Below are 22,592 nucleotides of genomic sequence, written 5' to 3' on the forward strand. Positions count from 1 at the left end.
CATTTGCTGTGAAAAAAGGAAGCTCTGGTCCCACCACCTGTGTGGGAAGCTCTGGTGGGGGTATTTGTGTGTCCATGGGATGAGTTATAGGATCTGTGCCCTCTGCAAAATCAGATGTGGTGCACATCTGGATGCCTGGAGGTTTAGGGCTCTTTCCCTTGCTCTGGTTGGTCTCAGCTGTTAGGGAGGAAGGCAGCTCTGGATCCTTGATCCTGCAGGAGTTATTTCACCCCTCTCTGAGGTTGTTGAACGGGAATGGGAACAGAAACGCCCGGTTTTGCATTTTGGGAATGCCCATGGTGCCCAGGGAAGCGAAGCCCTGGGTTGGTCCTGCCACCTACTGGCTTTTGCCAGACTTGGTGGAGGAACTTTGAAGTCCAAATCTTTGAAATCAAGGCAAATGAGCTGCCTCAAACCAAATAATTGCACCCAAAGCAGAGAATCATCAGCAGCAGAGACAGATTGAAGGTTTTAATTTCTCCAGCTTTGCTCTGATCGTGGAAATTGAGAAATAAAAGGCTTAAGAGGCTTCCCAAGTCCAACATTTTCCATGGGAGCACTTTTTCCCAGCCCTAATCCTCCAGTTCCATCAAATGAAAATACACGAAGCCAATAAAATGTTGCAGGAAAAAAAAAAAATTTGGCACGTTTTATTTCAGCTTCGTTGGATGATCCGAGGTTGTTTCCCTGAAATGCTGATTTTACTAATTCCTATCTGTGAGATTTGTAACTGTGTATTATCTTTATTGTAACAGGATAAGCGGGATAAAGAAGCATCCATCCCTTTAAATATATTAACCTAAGTACAAGTGAAGTGTATGTTCCATCTTGTTTCTTATACTCTAATAAAAAATATATGGAATTAATAAAAAAAAATACAGTTGTAAGGAGATTTTTGGGTGGTTTTGCAGATATTCCAGATGTTAAATCTTGTTTTGTGTGGAAGGAAATTGCCTGGATTGTATTCCAAGCTCAGGGCTGCAGGTTGTGGGCTGGAAAAAAAAGGACAGACCAAACTGAGGGAGTAAAGGAGGGTTAAATTCCTGCATTTCATCTCAGGGCCATTGGAATCTCTTCCTGGGGATGGATAAAAAACAGGGATTGTCTTTGCCTTCAATAGCTCATAAATATCCTTGACTCGCCCGTGACCCTGCTGGGAATGGAGATGGGATTTGGCCTTGGAGCCTGCACTCTTCCTTGTGGGAGAGGGCTGCTATTTTGGGCACAAAAAGGGCCCTGTGTGGGTGACCGTGGGCAGCTGCTCCTCTTCCTGCGCTCCCGGGGATCCAGCCCTGCTCCCGCCTCCAGACACACAGACAGACACACGGACACGTGGACACAGGGCTGGGTGCTCTGGAGATTCCCCTCCCGCCCTCCCAACATTCAGCTCTGCAAAGTTACATCACTCTGATTTTTGTTTAGAGATTTTATGGGATCCCATGGGGGAGGGGATTATATTCCCTGGGGAATGTAAGACAAATGTGGAATAACACCGATGGACTCGGGAGTTTCGTTCCTTTTCTCAGGATAATTCCAGGCTGGACTTCCATTTCCACTGCAATCTGTATTTTGCACCCTGATTTGCAAGTTCTTTTTGGGATGGGAGGGCTCCAGTGGTGACAGGGAATATTTTGGGGACTGGGGGGACATTGCACAGAAGAAACCTGCACGTCCCTCCTGCTTGGTGTTCCCATTTCTCCTTACATTGTCACCACATCCCAGCTCCTGCTGTTCCCTAAGGATCTGCCTGTCTCTGCACAGGCCCAGGTTGGGCTTTTCCATATTTCAGCTGTTTGGAAGGTGGAGGGAAATGGTGCCACATCTCCTGTTTGCTCTTCAGATGTTCCTCAATGGCAAACCCGAGGTTGTCCTGATCAGCCCAGGATGGGAGACCCAAACGGGGCTAAGGTGGGAGAATTCCAGCCTCCCCATCACAGGAGCCTGGAATGGTTTTAGTTGGGAGGGACCTTCAGGATCATCCCATTCCAACCTCCTGCTATGGGCAGGGACACCTCCCACTCTCCCAGGGTGCTCCAAGCCCCATCCTACCTGGCCTTGGACACTGCCAGGGATCCAGGGGCAACCACGGCTTCTCTGGGAAGCTTGTGCTTCACCACCCTCACAGGGAAGAATTCCTTCCCAAATCCCATCTATCCCTGCTCTCTAGCAGTGGGAAGCCATTCCCTGTGTCCTGCCATTCCATCCCTTGTCCCAAGTCCCTCTCCACTTCTCCTGGAGCCCCTTCAGGCACTGGAAGAGGCTCTAAGATCTCCCAGGAACCTTCCCTTCTCCAGGCTGGACATTCCCAGGTCTCCCAGCCTGGCTCCAGAGCAGAGGGGCTCCAGCCCTTGGAGCCTCTCTGTGGCCTGCTCCAGCAGATTCCTGCCATCCATGTGCTTATGACTCCAGACCTGGATACAGTATTCCTGATGGGATCTCACGAGGGCAGAGCAGAGGGGTTATATCCTACCCTTTGCTGTCCCTCTGGACAGGGCTCCTCTCTATCCGTGGCAAATATTGATTTTGGAGGAGGAAAAAGCTCTGGAACTGAAGAGGAGTCTCTAAAAAGCTGATTTATTTGGGAGTTTTGATGTTTTGGAGGAGTGAAGAAAAGCTTGTAGGAAGCGAGTGGGGAATTTAAAATTGGAGTGGTGCAAAAGGAAGGAAAAAAAAAAAAAAAAAAAAAGACTGAATCAAGAGCTCCACCTTCCTGCCAGTGCTGACCCTCTCCACCTCCTTTCCTCCTGCTTCCTTTTCCATTCCATGGATTTTGAGAGATTGTGGGGGCCTTGAGGCTGCAGGAGGCTGGAAAGGTGGGAGGTGCTTTATGCGGGAGCATGTCCCAACCTTCCTGCTTATCATCTCCCAAGGAAAAGAGATTTAAAGAGATTTCAGGAGCTGCACGTCGTGCCTGGGTCTCTGTGGTGTCACCTTTCCTGGGATACAGGGAACTCTCAGCCACCAGGGCTGACATTAATAGCTTGTTAATAAAGAAATGTGACACAAAGAGCACCAAACTCGTGCTTGGGGCAGAGGTGTGAGCAGCTCCGTGCTCTCTGCTCCGCTCCACTTAACACCAGCAACGGGGTGGATTGAATTTCACACGGATTCTTGTCACACTTTGTCACCCAGAGCTAAACCAGGTGCTTTCCACAGGTGGCAAAAGCGCTCCTGGCTCAGATTCCTTCTCTCATTGCTCAGATTGTGGCGATTCACTCACCCATTGCTGCTCCAGAAGTTGAGATTCGCACCTGAGCTCAGACCAGTAAAACCTGCTTAGTTCCAGGTGCAGCAGCACCCATTTAGTACCAAACTATGAAAGGAAAGATGCCAAAAACCAAAAAAATCAAGTTTGATTCACTCAGTAGATAAAGGACGGTGGCATCTTGGATGTGACCACTCAGGTTCTTTATGAGGACAAGGTGCTCCTGCTGGAATTCAGCTCCTGGGTTGTTCAAGGCAATTCAGATAAACTGAATTTTTCTCCTTCTTTTATTTTCACCTGGAGGTTTCTCATCCTCAAGCTGGTTAGAACCAAGTGACTTCAACCTATGAATTTTGGGAACAGAGAAACTTTAAAAATACCGGAATTTTCCTGGAAAGTCCCTCCTTCCTTGGGAGATGGGCTGGGAGGAGGGATTTGCATTTTCTTCTCTCGTCAGGAGGTGGCAGCAGCAGGTCCCAGTTCTGCCAGCGTGTTCCCTTGGGATGGACTGGGATGGGAGTGCTGCCATTCCAGGACCACAAGCTCCTTCTCCTAAGGGACATGATGGAGAAAGGACTACATTTGGAACCTGTGGATGAAGAATAAATCCATCTCAGACCTCTCTTTGACCCTTTTCCATGCCAGATGCTATGGGGCCCCCTGAGCCCTCCCTTCCCAGCCTGTTTTCCAGGCTGAAAAAATCCATCTGTCTCATAACCCCTCGTGTTGCCTGGGGTTAAATCCGTGTTCCAAGCCACGTGAAATGTTGGGATCGCAGGGACATGGTGGGATAGCTCAGAGAATTGAGTTCTGCCGTGGCTGGGCAGGGAGAGGGGGTAGATCAGGTCAGGTGGTGATGTTGTGGGTGTCTGATAACAGCCTGATCAGGTGGGAGGAGATAAGACCTTTTCCAGACATCTGGAACAAGCCCCACATTCCCAACTGCCTTCTTTTGTTGTGAAGCCATTCCCTCTTGTCCTTCCACTCCATGCCCTTGTCCAAAGTACCTTTCCAGCTCTCCTGGAGTCCCTTTAGGCACTGGAAGGGGCTCTGAGGTCTCCTCAGAGCCTTCTCTTCTCCAGGCAGAAAAATCCCAATTCAGCCTTTCCTCACAGGAGAGGTGTTGGTTTCCTCACCTTTCCCAGGGAGAAATGCTCTGGGAGCCACACAAATTTGAGGATCAGAAACACCTTCCTGAAATCCTCAAGCATCTGGAGGCCATACCTGAGCTGTTTTTTGGTGCAGGACACAGCGAGCCTCTCACCTGTGCAGTGGAATCTTCATTTACCTTTTCTACTGGTTTGGGCAGCTCCCAGCAGCCGAAAACGTGGATATTTCCAGCTCCAGTGCCAAGCTTTGCAGGATTAGAGGGAGATGAAAAGGGCCTGGAGGCAAAACTGGTACTTTTCAGTCGGTTTATTTAGTGTTTTACACGTGTTGTCCTTGTTCTTCCCTTCTGGGTCAGCGAGAAGTGACTCAGGTAGGAAAGTATCTCCTGTTCCTTGGATTAAGCCTGGAACAAAGGCAAGGGATAATTAAGGCAGGTAACAGCTACTCGGGAACGAGTGATTTACATTCCTGCATCATTAACAATGCCTTGGAAAGGCTGGATGGAGCAAATAATCTCCAAATAAGTGATTGCTGCCTCAGTCAGAGTTGATGGGAAGGGAGAATTTCTCAGCTTAGAAGCAAAAAGAACAAAAGGGAGTGAGAAAAGAATTGAGAGGGAAGGAATAAAAATTCCCACTAGTTGTAAATAAATATATGATCAATCCTTTCTATGCACAACATAAACACACTTAAGGAATTATGAATACTCTGAGATTTTAGGAATTACGAATCTTCTAAGATTCCCTCTTGGGATTGCTGTAGCCATGTGCTGGCCACTGGCCAGGGAAGTGATGGACGTGAAGGTCTCACCCTGAAAGAGTTAAGAGCTACACAGAGGTTAATCTAAATAATAACCTGGAGATAAGAGGTTCCTGCGTGAAATTCAGAGAGGGAGAAAAACAGGTTGGGGAAAAAAAACAAAAGGCAGGTGAATGATTACCTGGAAGGAGCAGGGCTCCTTATAAAAATAAATCATCTCGTTCCTGCCTTCTTCTCCTGGGGAACATCCAAAGCTTCGCTGAGCCCCAGGTGCAGCTCACAGCACATGGCTGGGGCAGAGAGTGGGACACAGTGAGGTCTGATGGGAATCTGGGATGAGCAGCAGATTTAAGGGACCCTTTGTGGGTTGGTCTGACCTGTCTGCCCTGGGTCTGGCTTTAATCACATTGTCCCAGGTCTCTCTTGGAGCCAGGAGACAACAGAACCCTGGGGTGCATCAAAAGGAATGTGACCAGCAGGTCCAGGGATGGGATTCCCTCCCTCTGCTCCACTCTCTCCTGGAGTTCTGTGTCCAGCTTTGAGGGCTTCAGCACAAAGACCTGGAGCTGCTGGAGCGAGTCCAGAGGAGACCAAGATGATGCTTCAAGGACTGGAGTCCCTCTGCTCTGGAGCCAGGTGGGAAGAGCTGGGAATGTCCAGCCTGGAGAAGGGAAGGCTCCAAGGAGATCTCAGAGCCTCTTCCAGTGCTTGAAAGGGCTCCAGGAGAGCTGGAGAGGGACTTGGACAAGGGATGGAGGGACAGGACAGAGGGAATGGCTTCCCACTGACAGAGGGCAGGGATAGATGGGATATTGGGAAGGAATTCTTCCCTGTGAGGGTGGTGAAGCAGAAGCTTCCCAGAGAAGCTGTGGTTGCCCTTGGATCCCCGGAAGTGTCCAAGGTCGGGTTGGACAGGGTTTGGAGCACCCTGGGAGAGTGGGAGGGTTATCTCATTCCAAACCCCATGGCAGGGGTTTGGAATGAGATAATCTTGAATGTCCCTTCCAACCCAAACCGTTCCACGATTCTTTGTCCCAGTTCAGTGCCGAGGTGAAAACCGGTGTGGAGAGAGCTGCCAAACTTCCTGCAGCTCCAATCTCTGCCAAACCCACCCGCTCCCAGGTGTGAAAGCCACAACTCTCTGCTCAGCTGGGTCCTTTGAGCCTTGTCCCACCGAGAGCACACATGTCCTTTCCCTGAGGGCACCTTCCAGGAGCTCAGTTATGGGAATCACCTGACCTTTACACATTCCAGAGGCTGGGAAGAGGGATGAAGTGTCTCCAAAGCTGTTTAATGTAATGGTTTTTAAGCCAGGCAGAGACACGTTGGATCCTGGCCATACATTGTAGGGGATTGTAGTAAAATCAATTAGGAGGAATAAGGCTGCTGTGACTAATGAGCTAATGAGTGGTGCCTTCGTGAAAATGGCTCTAAAAGAGCTGCAGGGTTGGATTCCTGACTCATCATTCATAGGGATAGGCCAGAGTCAGGCTTGGCATTCTCCATTTTTTACTTTGTTTCTCCAGCATTCTCTTTAACTTTTAAAGACATTCCTCATCAATGGAAGAGGTGGAGAAGAGCAAGGATACCTGTTTAATACCTCTCTTTCTGGTGTGAGAACCCCAGCTCTGGAGAATTTTGGTTTCTGTGGGGGAAGGTGGGGACTGTGGTGTCCCAGAGGTGAAATTCATGGCAATTTAATCCCTGGCATCTTCCCAGCAGCAGTTCAGTGTCAAGTAACCCATCTAACCCATCCTTGGTGCTTCCATGAGTGCCTTTCACCCCTGATCCATGGAGATGCTGGAGTGAGTCCAGAGGAGGCCATGGAGATGCTCCAAGGGCTGGAGCCCCCTGCTCTGGAGCCAGGCTGGGAGAGCTGGGAATGTCCATCCTGGAGAAGAAAAGGCTCCGGGGAGACCTCGGAGCCCCTTCCAGCGCCTGAAGGGGCTCCAGGAGAGCTGGAGAGGGACTTTGGAAAAAAGGTGGAGGGAAGGACACAGGGAATGGCCTTAAACAGGAATGGGGTGCAGTCAAATGGGATATTGGGAAGAAATCCTTCCTTGTGAGGGTGGGGAGGGGCTGGAATGGAATTCCCAGAGAAGCTGTGGCTGCCCCATCCCTGAAGGTATCCAAGGCCAGGCTGGAGCAACCTGGGATAGTGGAAGGTGTCCCTGCCCATGGCAAGGGTTGGAATGGGATGATCTTTAAATCCTCTTCCAAAAAAGCTTAGCGCTAGCACATGACAGGGTCATGTCAGCACCCCTCCACCCTTAAATCCAATCCCATCTTTCACTCCTGCGTCTGCCTGCTCGGGGAAATTTGGGATTCATAGGAGATACATCAAGAGCTCATTAGAGTAATGAATATGAAGAGTTTAAAATAATTAAGCCAAGCAGGCTCTCAGTGCCTGCAGCCCTTGGTCCCTGAAACTCTGCCCTGGAGGTGGATGGGGAATTTTAGGATTTGCAATGGAATTGGGCAGCCTGGGAGGTTGTGGGATTTGGAGATTTCCAGGCTTGGATGCAAGTGAGGCAGGTCTGGTGAAGATGCCTACACCCTGAGGCTGCCTCAGCAGGCGAGGTAGGACAGGAAAAGAGTTTGGCACGGTATTTCCAGGCTGAAAGTAAATATTTAGTTGAACTTTCCCTTTTATTTATGACAACAAACTCATCTGAAGTGCTAGAGTTGTATTAATTTCCCTCTGAACAGAAACACTAAAAAATGTATATATTTTTTAAAATCCAACTTGTGACGAGGCAGATTTATGCAGATTGTGTGTTTTTTTAGTTTTTTTCTACAATTAGTGGGAAGCTCCCCCCATAGGACAGGTTGTGGTTTCCTATAAAATAATAAAAGGAATTCAACAAAGGAAGCCCCCCCCCTAGGACAGGTTGTGGTTTCGTACAAAATAATAAAAGGAATTCAACAAAACAATATTTGAATGTTCTCATTAGTTCTTGTTAATTTTTTTTTTTTTTTGGTGAGTTGCCAGCCTTGCAAAGCAGCAGCACAGGGTGTGCATAAAAGAGGAGACATTTCAGGACTCAGATAAGATCAACTGAAACCATAAACAAGGTGTGTTGACACCCCCCCCAAAACCACCCTCCAGAGCGAAGGAGGGAAGAGGATTTAGAGCAGGGTGGTGGCGGAGATTCTTCCATCCAAGATTTTCTAAGGCGAGGGAGATCACATTTCAGCTGTGCAGGTGGAACCAGTCATTTAACGCAAATTGTTTGAGGCCACTTAATACCAGAAACCAGAAGCCACACCCCATCCATGTTTTTTCTTTTCTTTTTTTTTTTTTTTTGTTTCTTATGAACAAGGCAAACACCGTCAGAGGATTTCGCCTTTTTAATAGGATTATATTTTCTGCTGAACACGAGGAATGCCAGACGTGGAATATACCTAAATGTCTTTCCCTAGGTAATTTTTGGGGCTGGAAATAACTGCTTAGCTCTCATAATCCACATAATTACTGTATTAGAGAGGCAACTGTGAAAACAACCTGTCGGAATTCCCGAGGATGGAAGTCTCCCAGAAATGGTGCTTGGAAAAGCTGCAGGGATTGCTGAAATGCTGAGACCACCTTTAGATTGGATATTAGGGAAAAATTCTTCCCTGTGAGGGGGGGAGGCCCTGGAATGGAATTTGAGAAAAGCTGTGGCTGCCCCATCCCTGGAAATGCCCAAGGCCAGGTTGGATGGGGTTTGGAGCAGCCTGGGATAGTGGAAGTTGTCCCTGTCCATGGCAGGAGGCTGGGACTGGATGGTCTTTAAATTCCCTTCCAACCCAAGCCATTCCATGATTCTGGAGCTTTAGATTTGGAGAGATGATGATTGGATTTTTTATCCAGCATTCCTAGAAAAACTTTTAGCATTCCAAGGCAGGGCAAAACAAACTGGCCTCAAGTCACAGCAGGGAAAGTTTGGATTGGATATTAGGGAAAATTTCTTTGCAGAAAGGGTAGTCAGGCATTGGAACAGGCTCCAGGGTAGTGATGGAGTCACAAACCTGGAAATGCTCAAAAATGGCACTTGAGGAGAGGGTTTAGTGGGGAAAATGGTGGTGGTGCTGGTTTGACTCTGGATGTGATGATCCTGACATCTTTCCCAACCTTAATGGTCCTATGATTCCAAGAGTACAAGTGGATTACCCTGAAAAAAATTCCTTTGATGGTGGAATAACAGAGCTGGTGGGCAGATCTCCAACACCATATTGGATTCAGCTTTTCCCCATTCCTTAGTAAAATCTGTGTTGGTAGGGTGCCTAGCATAGCCACCAAAAGACTCTTCCAGTTTTTGCAATTCCACACTTTGCTCGTTCCACGTTGGAGGAGGATTTCCTAGCGTGGAGCTGGCCTGAAGTGCAGGAAAATCCAGCAGATGCCTGGGGCAGCAGGGTTGGGAATGGGAAAGGTGTTTGGGAAGCAAAATTGTCATGAACTTGCAACCACCTTTGGAGAGGATTGGCTCAGAGCAGAGGGGTTTCTCCATTCCATTCTTCCTTGTGATAGAGAGCCTGAAGAGATTCCTTTGGCCCAAACTTTCAGGTCCTGGTCCTGTTTTTTTTCCCCAGTGCTCCATGTTTTTTCCAGTGAGTGAGTGATTGAAAGTCAGATTTCCACTTCTAGACCAGGCTGGACAAGGCTTGGAGCAACCTGGTCTAGTGGAATTTGTCCCTGCCCATGGAAAGGGTTTGGAATTAGATGATCCCTTCCAATCCAAACCATTCCACGATTCTCCTCCTGATAAACTCTGGATCCCACTGAAGGTGAAAACGCAAAGGAGAAATATCCGTGAGGATCACTTCCTTGATGTTCATACCCACCAAGGCGTTTTTACCCAGGATTTCTTGAAACCTCTCCAAAAAAGGAGAGGAAGTATCCCCAACCTGCAAGACAAGACCTGGACACCAAGATTACTTAACACCCCGGGCCTTCCCCATCCTGCTTGGACGTAAAACGCCAGGCTTAACCAATCCCAGCCATTGTCCACCCTGCAAAAACGAATTTTCTTCTCCAAGGAACATGAAAAGACATGACGGAGTAGCAAGAGGTGGGGCCTGCTTTGGAGCTCCTTCTATTCATTTATAGCTCAATGAGAATCGTTCTTCCAGTAGATTTGGATCTGGGGACAGAATCAGTGCATGGCAAATCACTGGGACCTGTGATATCGGTGAAGAGCGGTGACAACCCAGTGACCAGACAGCAAGGGCTGTGCAAGATGAAGGTGTTTCTGTCTCTTCTGTTGGCTGCTGTCGCTTGCATGGATTTGGGTGAGTTCCTGCTCAGATTTATCCAGACTCCTTCAGGAGATACAGCGTGGTGGGATAAGATGCGCCCTGTTCCCTCTGAAAGCTGCGTCTCTGACTTTAGGCAGTTGCCAGGAAAAAAAAAAAATCTGTCTTTGGAATTTTCCATTTGTTCAGGATGGTGCTGGTGTCATTGGGATTGTCAGGTCAGGCTCTTTAGGAAGTTTCACAAGGCAGAGTGTGATTAAACCCTGTCATTCCTTTAATGCAAATTCCCACTCTCACTTTTTCCATGTTCGTGCTCTATCTCACTCTTTTTTTTTTTTTCAACATTATTTTTAACTTTCTGCACTTTTTTTGATACTTAGCCCTGGATGTCAGTTCCATGCAGCATGTGTGGGAGCTCTCAAAAAATGTTATATGTGGGATTTATCAAATTTTAGCTGTTAGAAATGGGAAAGATGGGCTGGGACACTGCTGGGGGCCCAGGTACTCCAGGGTTGATGTTTCTCATAGAACCATGGAATGGTTTGGGTTAGGAGGGACCTTAAAGATCAAAGGGAGGCACTGGAACAGATTACCCCAAAAAGTTGTGGATGCTCATTCCTGGAAGTTTCCAAGGCCAGGTTGGGCTGGGCTTGGAGCAACCTGGTCCAGTAGAAAGTGCTGCTGCCCGTGGCAGGGGGTGGAATTCCATGATCATGGAGATCCCTTCCAAGCCAAACCATTCTGTGATTCCATTCCATGGTTCCATGATCCTCCCTCCATCCTTTCTGTCCCTTGTTTCTACAACCACACCAACCTCTTGGACAAAAATGTGATGATCCCAAGCTTTGTTGGTGTTCTCCTGGATGTCCAAGGTAATTCACGAGGATCAGTCCAGGATCTGTGACTGTTCATTGGGATATTGTCAGATCCAGACAGTGCCAGATCTGATTTTATCTGTACCTGTCTATGGTGCTATGTCAGGATTTTTTAACTTCTATTTATTTCTTTTTTTTGCAAGGACATTTTCAGTTCTTCCCTGCTTGCTGAGCAGACTCTGCAGGGAAGAAACAGGTGGTGGCTTGTTTGGTTTTCTTTTCAGAGATGAACACAAATCCTGTGGGTTGGATTTGTCCAGCATCCTGAAATGTGAGACTAAAAGTGATGCTTCCTCCTAAGGATGAATTTCACAACTGTCAGACGTGAATTAGTGCAAACAAAGCATCGGGTCATGATGGGCAAAGCAAGAGAATAAAGTTTGCTTTAGCAGGAAAATTGGTGTGTTTGTTTAAAAAGGGCTTTTTCTGGCTCATTAATGAGGATGGTGTCTGTTTTCACAGGGTGACTTGTTTGCCTGAGCCTGCTGACATCCCATTGGAGCTGTGCTGGGAGAAGCTGAATAATTTCTCCTTTTTAATGAGGTTTTAAGGAATTTCAGCAGGAATGTCACACAGACAGGGTGATGAGGGCTTCTCAGACCGAAGAGGGGCTGCTGGGGTGTGATGGCACCAAAACACATCGGTGTGGTTGTCACACACACTTTGAGGTGTCTGCTGAGGGGGTGGAAGAGAGCACCTAGTGGAGAGGACCCAGATCAAATATTGGGTTCCTCAGAAAAACTCACAGAGAGCAAAATGCCCTGAAAAACTTGTTGAAAAATAGTTTTTTTGGTGATAGGAAGCACCAGACATGGTTTTGATTTGATATCTTTAGCTTCGAGTGCTCTGTGTCACAAAAATCTGGGTTCTTCAGTGGTTTCCTCCAAAGTTTCTCCATCTCAGAAGACTTTAGGTGCTGAAAGGCTTGGGCTGGGGTTATTCTGTGGTTGTAGGAGCTGAGAAGCACCTGCAGCTCTCAGGGGCTTTACAGCCTAACGGGGATGAGGAACATCTCTGAAGTAGTGAGGGACAAGGCAGGAGGAGCTGGCTCAGGATGAATTTGGAGTCTTGAGTAACAAATTTTGTGTCTGTGGTCTCTGCCTAGAGCAGAACTTGCACAATCCATTCATGGTGCTGCTGTCTGGTTTAATTCTTCTCTGTGAGGGTGGTGAGGTCCTGGCACAGGTTTTCCCAGAGAATCTGGGGCTACTCCATCCCTGAAAGTGTCCAAGACCAGGTTGGACAGGGTTTGGAGCAGCCTGGGATAGTGGCAGGTATCCCTGCTCATGGCAGGTGTCTGGAAATGGAAGATTTTAAGGTCCCTTCCAACTCAAACTGTTCAAAGATTTAAAATAACCCCTCACACATTCTTCTCACAAACCCAGAATCTCAGCACAAGGGGAAGGGTTGCGCTCAGTTTGTTCTCAGTTTGATGGAGACAAATCCCTTCTGTCTGGGACACCCTCCCAGCCTTTGGGAAGAGCTGGCAGAGTGGATGGCACCAGAGGAAATTCTCACTGCTGCAACTCACACCCAAATCTGGCTTTTTTGTGTGTATATCCAGAGCCTTTACCAAAGGGACAAACCTGACCAAGCTGACAAATTTCTGACCTGGTAGGCAAGGGATGAGCTGTGGATATTTTCTACCTGGACTTCAGGAAGGACTTTGATGCTCTCTCCTATAGGATCGTGGAATCAGGGCATGGTTTGGGTTGGAAGGGACCTACAGATCATCCAGTTCCATCCCCTGCCATGGCAGGGACATTTTCCTCTATACCAGGCTGCTCCAAGCCCTGTCCAACCTGGCCTTGGACACTTCCAGGGATGGGGCAGCCACAATCTCTTTAGGAAACCTGTTCCAAAATCCTTATGGACAAGGCATGGGCCTGGGTGGACATTTCTGAGGAAAAGCTGTGACTTCTCAGGCTGGAGAAGTGAAGGTTCAAATTGGGAATCTTATAAATGTCTGTAAATTCCTGAAGGGAGAGAGCAAAAAGGACAGACCCAGGCTCCTTTCAGTGATTCCCAGGGCCAGGACCAGGCAAAGGACACAAACTGAAAGACAGGAAACATCAAGAAACACTTTATGACTGTGAGGTTGACTGAGCACTGACAGAGGTTTCCCAGGGAAGTTGTGGAATCTCCATCCTTGGGGATATTGAAACCCCACCTGGAAACAGTCCTGAATTAGAGGCTTTAGGTGGTCTTGCTTGAGGGCAGGGATTGGGCTGGTGGAGCTCCAGAGGCCCCTTTAACCTCTCCCATTCTGTGATTCTGGGAGTTTGAGAGTTTGGGATCACTTTCTGATGCTCTGCTAAAGTCAAGAAGAGATACAGATCCAGAAAACAGAGAAATAAATCAGCTCAAGCTCTCTCCTGTTCTCATTCCCATCAGTCCAAACACGTCCTCTTATTCCATTCCCATTCTCAGCATGATTATTTTGGAAAATCCCTCCCGAGAGATGCCTGGAGGGGCACAGACAGGATCCACACTGAGGCCATGCTCATGTTTTCCATCCTCTTGTTTTCCCTCCTCACAGGACACTCCTTGCAGTGTTACACGTGCAGAGATTTGACCCCAGTTGAGGAGTGCCAGAAAATTGAGAACTGCACAGAGAAAGAGAACATATGCAAGACTACAATCTATTCCCTGGAGGATGGTAAGGACAATTCCTTCTTTATCCATACTTTTAACAGGAATCAGTGCTTCCACAGCGCTGGTGTGGAGACCAGTTCCTCTTTCCACTTAAAAAGTGGAGAAGAACTCCCATGGGAGCCCCAGCTCTCAGCCTGTTTTGGGAAGCAGTGTTTGTGTGAGGGAATATTTGGTGAATGCAAGCTCCTGGTTAATGCTCAGAAATGAGATTTTAACTTTTTGCAGGGTCATGTGGGGATAGGAAAACAGGGAATGGCTTTAAACCTAAAGAGGGTGAGTTTAGATTGGGATTTTAGTGAGTTTGATTTAGGATATTAGGAAGAAATGTCTCCCTGTGAGGGTGGGCAGGCCCTGGCAGAGGTTTCCTGGACAAGCTGTGGTGCCCCATCCTTGGAAATGTTCAAGGCCAGGTTGGACAGGGCTTGGAGCAATCTGGGATAGTGGAATGTGGAAGGTGGAAGCTGCCCCATGGCAGAGAGGTTGGAATTTGACAATCTTTAAGTTCCTTTCCAACCCAAACCATTCTATAATTCCATGACACCAACTCCTGGTCATCGGAAGACAAAAAGACAATTGGTGATGCTCTCCCCTGTTTTTCCCATTCCTGACTGTTCCTGCTTTTTTTCTTTGCCGTAGTTTATCCCCACACGGGAGTCTCGACTGTCACCAAGATGTGCTCCTCTGTCTGTGAGCCCTCTGACGTGGATGGCATCGGGATGACGCGTCCTGTCACCTGCTGTTACTCTGACCTGTGCAACGTTGATGGTGCAGCAAGTTTGGAGATCAGCATTGTGCCAGTGGGGATTCTGGCAAGTTCCCTCTGTGCCTTTTTCTGGACTAGACTGTGAGGGGATGATGGGAGTAGTTTATTCCGAAAATTCCATGAAGAAAATAACCCCCCACCGGCCCGGCTTTCCATGTGGATGCCTCATGAATAACACTCAACAGCTCCCCCAGATATTTTTTTTTAAGTTTTATTTTTTAATATCCACACTTTTCCAACAACTAAGAGAGAAGAAGAACACAGGAAGGCCCAACTCAATTTTTTAAATTGATTTTCCAACAGCTCCCACAAAATTAACTATGGAGTTTCTTTGCTGCGCTGGTGTGGTTGGGTTTGAAGTAAAAAATTAAAATGTGTGAAGTATATTTAAGGAAAAAAAAACTTGAGAAGAGCCTTCCCTATCTCCTTAGAGCAGGTTCTCTCTGCCCCATCATTTTCTGCTGTTCTTCCTAGGTCTCCTTCCTAGTACCCAAAAAATTAAGGAGACATTTCTGTGTCCAAAATATAAGGCAGGAAACTGAACTTCCCATGCCAATGATCTGTTCCAGGGAGGCTAAAGTCTCATGTTCTCTGTACCCTTTTAAGCAGAATAAAAAGAATCTTGTGTTAAAATGGTGGTAAATCACATTTCATTTTCCCTTTTATATTTCCAAACTCCATCTTTCATGGAGTTAACACGGCTGGGTTTTGGGGTCAGTCACACAGCAGATGGATGAAACATTTCTCATTATCCCTCACTGGAAGTGACTTTCCATCAACATTTCTTCCATCAACCCTCCTTGTACAAATCTATCTTTCCTGGGAATAAAAATCTGTCTTTACTGTACAAATCTGTCGATACTGAATTTTCCCTAAATTCTCTGAATTCCTTGTGTGTTGCTCCGGGCTCCTACATTTTGATCCCTCCTGCTCTGGTTCTGAATTTTCCTACTGTTTTTTTCTGGTTCTGAATCCCCTTTCCAAGGTCCAGCAAAAATATCCTCCTCCAGTTATCACCCTGCTCCTGACATTTGGGATAATCAATCCAAATGTGATATAAACTCTTCCATGTGGCAGATGCGGTTTCCAAGAGAGGTGGCACAATTCCCATCCTTGGGAAGATTTCATGGCCTAGATGGATGAAGTCCTGAGAAACCTGGGCTGACCTCAAAATTGGGAGCTTAGATCAGGAACTTGGGTTAGGAGCATTTTGAGGTTGCCGTTCCAACCAGATCAGTCATGATCCTCCTGGGATGACTGGAACACAAACACCATCACCGCCAGGAATTCTACGAGGAACACACGCTGGGAAGAAATTCTTCCCTGGGAGGATGATGAAGCCCTGGCACAGATTGCTCAGAGAAGCTGTGGCTGCCCCATCCCTGGAAGTGTCCAAGGCCAGGTTGGACAGGGCTTGGAGCAACCTGGGATAGTGGAAGCTGTCCCTGCCCATGGCTGGGATTGGAACGAGATGATCTTGAAGGCCCCTTTCAACCCAAACCATTCCATGATTCCATGAAACTCTGAGAGCTCCTTGGTGGGGATTTCTCCAGCTCTGCCAAAGTCACAGATCCTGGAGCCAAGTGGGTTGACCCCAGAGGTGCCACCTGGGATAAAACCGGGAAGTCCCAACACTCGCCCCGCGATTTCATTTGGGGTAAGCAGTGAGATGGTTTTCAATTTCCTTCCTTGTTTCAATTTCCTCTGTCCTTCAGCCCTCCCATTTATGACTCCCTTGAACCACTGATATTTTTTTTGAGGTCCACACCCTCCAAAAACGATCAGGCACGGCTGATTGCAGGCACCTGTCAGGTGGCTGAACCGGAGCGGCTCCGTAGCCGTCATCGCTTTGAGGAGCCACGTGCGGAGGAGCTGATCCTCCCCTCCCTTCATTGGCCATGAATGCTTCACCCCTTTGATCTCCAGCCAGTTTGGCAGCGTGTTTGCCACATTCCAGCTGTTCCCTGAAGAGATCATGGCTGTGGGGGAGATCTGGTCTGAAAGGCAGAAAAATCCGTGTGGGTGAGGCTTTGGAGTCGCTCCCCCTGGAGTGAAGTGGAGCTCTCCAAGCAGAGGGTGATGCTTTGTGGTTAGACATCAACCTGAACCTCACTGTGGTTTGTATCGTTTCTGATGTAAAAATTATTATATTAATTAATACATTAGCTCAGTTCCACCTGGTGTGAAGCTGTCCTCAACTTCCTGCTTCGGAAATGTCTCTGATTGTTTATTTTCCCCCAATAGCCACAGAAGGATTTTTTTTTTTGGTTCATTTTTGCTGAAATTTAATTCCTCCTCATCCAGTTGACCTCCAGGGCCATCTGTTTTTACTGATCCTACTCATTCCTGGGGGCTGCTTGAAGCTGTCCCTGAAGGTTTCCCTGGATTTGTTTTGAGTCTTTTGCTCCCTTTTTTTCCTCCCAAGCTCTCTCTCTTTGGTTTTACCTCTTGTCCTGTCATGGTGAATCTTTGGAAGAATTTGGCTCAGTCTTTTCTAGACCTTTTTTTAAAATACTTGGAGAGGACAAGGGCTCATGTTTCAGAAAAAAAGGCAAGGAGAACTTCAGGGAGAGATGCATAACTTATCCAAAAGCTGTCTGAGGATATCAGACAGGGGTTTGCTTGGTCAGTGGAGACTGGCTTTGCAGCAGACATCCACCCCACACCTTCCTGACTCTTGTATGGAACTGGGATCAGTTGTCTAATTTTTTTTGTTATTGGGAATTAATAAAGTGATCTGTGTTTCCCTCCTAGCTCAGCTCAGGCATGAATTTTTGTAGAACAACCTGGCTTTGGTTTGTTGCTTCAGCTCCCAGCCTGAGAGACCTTCCCAAGGGCCTGGATCTGTCTAAATAGATTCCCTTGGGAGCAGTAGGATTCAGGCAGGACTGGATAAACACAACCTCGCTGTACACACAGCTAAGCTCCCTACAATATTTCTCTGAATATATTTTGTTTTTTCCCTGTCCCCAGAGGGAAAAGCAGGTGAATTCCCTCTTGGGAGATTTTACCCTCCAGGTAAAATCCAGCTTGCTTACTGCAGGATATAGCTCAGTAATCTGGGAATCAGCAAACAGCCATACCAGAATGTTTCACGTAGGGATCTGTGTCGTGCTTCCAATCCTACAGTGTGTTTACTAATTCTTCCTTGGAGGAAGTGTTCCAAGAGGCCAAGGCAGTTGTGATTCCCTGCTGGGGATTGCAGAACCCTTCAGTGACATCCTGAGGAGGAGGTACTGAGGTTTTCTTTTATGTCCCTGCATAAAAAAGCCCTTTGCTGCTACTCCGAGAATGTGAAGTGTGAATTTCAGCAGTGCTTGAGTTGTTCCATCTGGAAGTTAATCCTTCTAATTCCCTGGTACAGGAACACATTTCACTATCCCAGGTTGCTCCAAGCCCTGTCCAACCTGGCCCTGGACACTTCCAGGGATCCAGGGACAGCCACAGCTTCTCTGGGCAACCTGTGCCACCTTCACAGGGAAGAATTCCATCCCAATATCCATCCATCCCTGCCCTCTGGCAGTGGGAAGCCATTCCCTTTGTCCTGTCCCTCCATCCCTTATTCAAAGTCCCTGTCCAGCTCTCTTGAAGCCCCTTAGGCAGGAGCTCTCTTCCCTGGAATCTTCTCTTGTCGAGGTGAACACACCCAGCTCTCTCAGCATGTCCATGCAGTGCCACATTACATTCCTGGAAAATAAACAAAAAACTGGATAGTTGTACCCAGAGTGAGCATCCCAGTTTGCAAGCAGAGCTGTGCGTGTGCCTGGACCAGGAAGCAGAAACGTGCGCTTGTAAAATCCAGGAAGTTCTTTTGAAAACTGATTTTAAAAACAAATCTGGATGGCTGCCTTCACTCCGAGGAGGGTTCCCGTGGTTATATAAGAAGATTATCTTTGGCTTCAAGGCTGTGTCAACGTGACTCAGGCCCCCAAGGGCAGGGCTGTGTCACCAGGCCGTGGTTATGGATTTGCAAATCCCTGCTCCCTATGGCAACCCCACCATCCCCTTTGCAAACAAACTGGGAAGGACTTGGAGCCAGCACAGGTATCCAAGGGAAAATGGAAACTCTTGCTGATGTTTGGAAAGATATCCAGCTGGATGGGACAGCAGCTGAGGTGTAGTGAAAGGTGTTTTGGGGGTAAACCAGAAATAAAAGGAGTTGCCTCCCAGTATGGATCTAGATCTGGAATTATACAGGGGGTTGGAAGGCAGCTCTGGAGTCTGTGGTCCAACCCACTGGGCTGGTTTGGGGGACAATTCAGCTGCTTTTCCCAACATGTGGATGGAAGTTCTGTTCCAAAGCCCAGTTTTGGTGAATTATGGAGTTTTATGGACTTTTCTTAGGCTACAGTAAGATGAATGTGGGGTCGGAACTGAGCCATCCTTCATACTTCTCCCTTAATCATGGATGAACAATATCTCATGGGATAATAGGATGGTTTGAGTTGGAAAGGACTTCAAGATCACCCAGTTCCAACCCTCTGTCATGGGCAGGGACAACTCCCACTATCCCAGGTTGCTCCAAGCCCCATCCAACCTGGCCTTGGATACTTCCAGGGATGGGGCAGCCACAGCTTCTCTGGGCAACCTGGGTCAGGGCCTCACCATCCTCACAAGGAAGAATTCCTTCCTAAATTCCAATTTAAATCTACTCTTTCAAACAAAATTGTTTCTGTTTGCTGGGACATGTTTGCAACTTGATTTTTTGGATTAATTAATCATTTAAATCTCTTCACAAACCACACAGAGTTTTTATTTTATGAACTTTTGCAAAGGGCTTTGGTTTAGTGTCACACAGGATGGGTTTATGGCATGTCTTCCTTGACTCTAAAATGAGAGGAATATTTATCAGCTAGCTTTGATACTGAAGTTTTTTCTGTCTAAATGCAGGCTCCGAGCTCCTCAGAGGAAAAGTTGTTGTAGAGCTTCAAAGCCTCATTCCAATAATTTGTTGTCTTGGCAATGAACCCTTCCCAGTGCTCCCATTTGATTGTATCCAAGGAATTCAGGACACTTATCAGGTGCAAAGTTTTCCTGAGAGAAGGATCTGACAGAAACCTTGGCTGGAAATGTTGCATTCCCCACCCCCCAAAACAAAGGTCTGGATGCCCAGTGCATCCTTGTCCCAGTTATCAGCCAGAATTAGAATATGCAGCTATTTATAAGGAAAACCTACATCTGGATCCCAAAAATAGAGCGGGAGAAAACTTTGTGAGGAATTTAAAAAAACATTGGAAATAACAGTGCTGCATTTCATCAGCTCAGGTTTGTCATGGTCCTGCTTTCCTTAAAAAGCTGTTTTCTCCAGTGGTGATTAATTCTGTGCATCTTTCCAGACCTGCAGGATGGGAGGATACAGCCCAGGGACAGAACTCTGAGTTTCCAGGAGAGAAGCAATGCTACAAATGAGGAACAGGAATGGTTCAGCCTCATTTCTCCTCCTGTGATGGGGAAAAAAATTGATCCCACTCTGTAGTGGACCTGCCTGGGCTGCAGAGAGAAACCTGCTGCCACCCATCCCCATGGGATAATCATTCCCTTGGGATTGGGTGAACCCAGGACATGGCAGGGACATTTCCTGGGGTTATTTCTACCTGAGTGCTGGGAGGAGGTGACTTTGTCACTCCTTGTCCCCGAAAACAAAGCATGAGGATCTTGGAGCCAATCCAGCTGCAAATATCTGGGGGCTTATAGTCATCTCCTACAAACTCCTAACAGCCTCATTAAGCTCAGTGCACCTAATCCTTAATGAACCAATAATGTTGTCACATGCTGTTCTGGAGTTTGGATGATTACAGGATTCCATAAAACCCCTTCTTTGCCCTCCAGGGCTGGCAAGAAGCTGCCAAAATAAACGAGGCTATTGAGCAACAAGGGAGAAACAAGGACACAGCTTGATCCATCCATCCATCCATCCATCCATCCATCCATCCATCCATCCATCCATCCATCCATCCATGCTCCTGCTGTCCTGGATTTTCCCAAAAAAACCCAGCCACTCCCCAGGGCTCCTAATCCAAACACTGCTAGCACCACAGTTCAGAGGTTGGGACATGGATCAGGATGGATTTCATCACTCTGGCTCAGGTTCCTGGGAATTCTCAGCTTGAACAGAGCTTCCCTGAACAGTTCAGGGTGGGGGACCCAGCTGTCTGCTTGTGGGGTAGAGGATGGTTGAGGTCTAAAGCTTGGAAAAATCTGGAGAAATGGCACTGAATAAAAGAGCTGGATGAAAGAAAAAAAGAGGTGCCGAACACAGATTAGACTAGAAATTAGGAGGGATTTCTTCTCAGAGAGGGGGGTCAAACATTGCAACAGGCTTCCAGAGGGGTGATTTGTGTTCCAAATCTATCAGTGTTTAAAAATATTTGGATAATGCCATTTATAACAAGGTTTAGCTTTTGATCAGTCCATAGGTGGTCAGACAGTTGGATTAGATGGTCATTGTAGGTCACTTGCAACTGAAACTCCTCTCCCTCTCCCTCTCCCTCTCCCTCTCCCTCTCCCTCTCCCTCTCCCTCTCCCTCTCCCTCTCCCTCTCACTCTCCCTCTCCCTCTCCCAGTGACCTCATGGCTTTTCAAAGCAGCCTTCTGCCAGGAATTGCATTTTATTCCAAAATAAAAAGGGGAACACCAGTGGGACTCTCAGCTGTGTTTTTCTATGGAGTAAGGATTCATGAATTACCTTTATAAAGGGGTAATGTTGTAGCTCAGATATTATCTGAATAAAACATCTCAGTTCCTTTATCCAGCCCAGGAGACAGAAAACAACAGATCCTCCAAAGACCATTTCTGTGATGTTCTCCTAACTGGTGACATCTTGCACAGGGCTTGGATTTCTCAAGGTGACAGTCACAAATAATGATAATTATTGTACTTGGAGTCCTGATCTCCCAAGAGCAGATCAGAACAGGAAATACCACCCAAGAGCAGGGAAGAAGAGTAGTAATTTATTCTCCATGTGCTTTTTGACCATCAGAGCTGTGAAAGTCTGGCATATGAGCCACAAAGATGCACAGATTTCAGTTGAGATTTTTTCTTCAAAAAAGAAATAAGAAATAGGATAGAAATAAGGGTGGGATTTGACTTCTAAAAGCTCAGGAGACCCTAGGCATATGCTCCTTGAGTAGTAAAAGCCCCTTGAGATACCAAGACTGGCTCTCTGTGCATGAAGAACCCCACCAGGCCGTGACATCTTTGCGCAGAGCTGGAAAAGCAAAAATAAGATTTCAGAAACCCCTTTTGTGATCCAAGGGTACCAGCAAGCATAAAACCCTTCCTAGCTGCATCCCCAAAGTTCTTAGCTGCCCATGGATGGTGGATGATGGCATTTTGTTTAAAACCCCTCATTTTGTGAGCAAAAATCAGATATTTTGCTATTCACTCCCCCCTCCTTTCCAGGCTGACTTTCCTGCTCTGCTGTGAGTGCGTCAAAGTCTGTCACCATCTCCCGGGTGTTTGTTTCTCTTTCAGATTTGGGTGGCATCTCCCAACACAGTGACAGCTGTCTTGATGCTAAAAACACCTCTTCCCCCGTGGCTTCTCTCCCTGGAGATTGGCAGCAGCCAGGAAAGATTAGGAGCAACGTCTGGCTTGTTTTCAGCCCGGCTTTGCGAGGACACGGCTCGTCTGATCCTGGTTTTGTGCGTGAGCAGGTAACGACACAGAGCTGCTGCTTTGGATTCGCTGCACAGAAGGAGCTTCTGGAGGCCCTGTGGATTTCAGGAAACAGGTTTTGGGTGGAAAAGATTCTGTTGAAGCTTCCACTAGATCTGAAGACACCTATTTGAAGATTCAGAAGGTCTGTGAGGAAGAACGACACCAAAGCACGTTGATAATCAGCTCGTGGCGAGCCTGTTGCCAGGAATCCCACTTTGGATCGATGTTCCTCACTGGGAGCAGTGGCACATCCCTCTGCAAGCATCTCCCATCCCTGCTGGCTCCCAGCCACCCTCTGGAATCCTGCCACTGCCCAGGGCACAGTTTC

The 22,592-nt window shown here is 47.3% G+C and overlaps 1 protein-coding gene across 1 annotated transcript; it reads left to right on the plus strand.

Moving 5' to 3' along the window:
- Positions 1-10,296: 10,296 nt before the first annotated feature.
- Positions 10,297-14,690, plus strand: LOC311150878 (ly6/PLAUR domain-containing protein 2-like; the record flags this gene model as incomplete). The annotated part of the gene is made up of 3 exons (XM_084200896.1): positions 10,297-10,348; positions 13,727-13,846; positions 14,479-14,690. The coding sequence occupies 3 exons, from the start codon at positions 10,297-10,299 to the stop codon at positions 14,688-14,690; spliced, it is 384 nt and encodes a 127-aa protein (XP_084057022.1).
- Between the last annotated feature and the right edge of the window lie 7,902 nt (positions 14,691-22,592).

Source organism: Fringilla coelebs (assembly GCF_963513975.1).
Source record: "Fringilla coelebs genome assembly, chromosome: 1".
Lineage (NCBI taxonomy): Eukaryota > Metazoa > Chordata > Aves > Passeriformes > Fringillidae > Fringilla > Fringilla coelebs.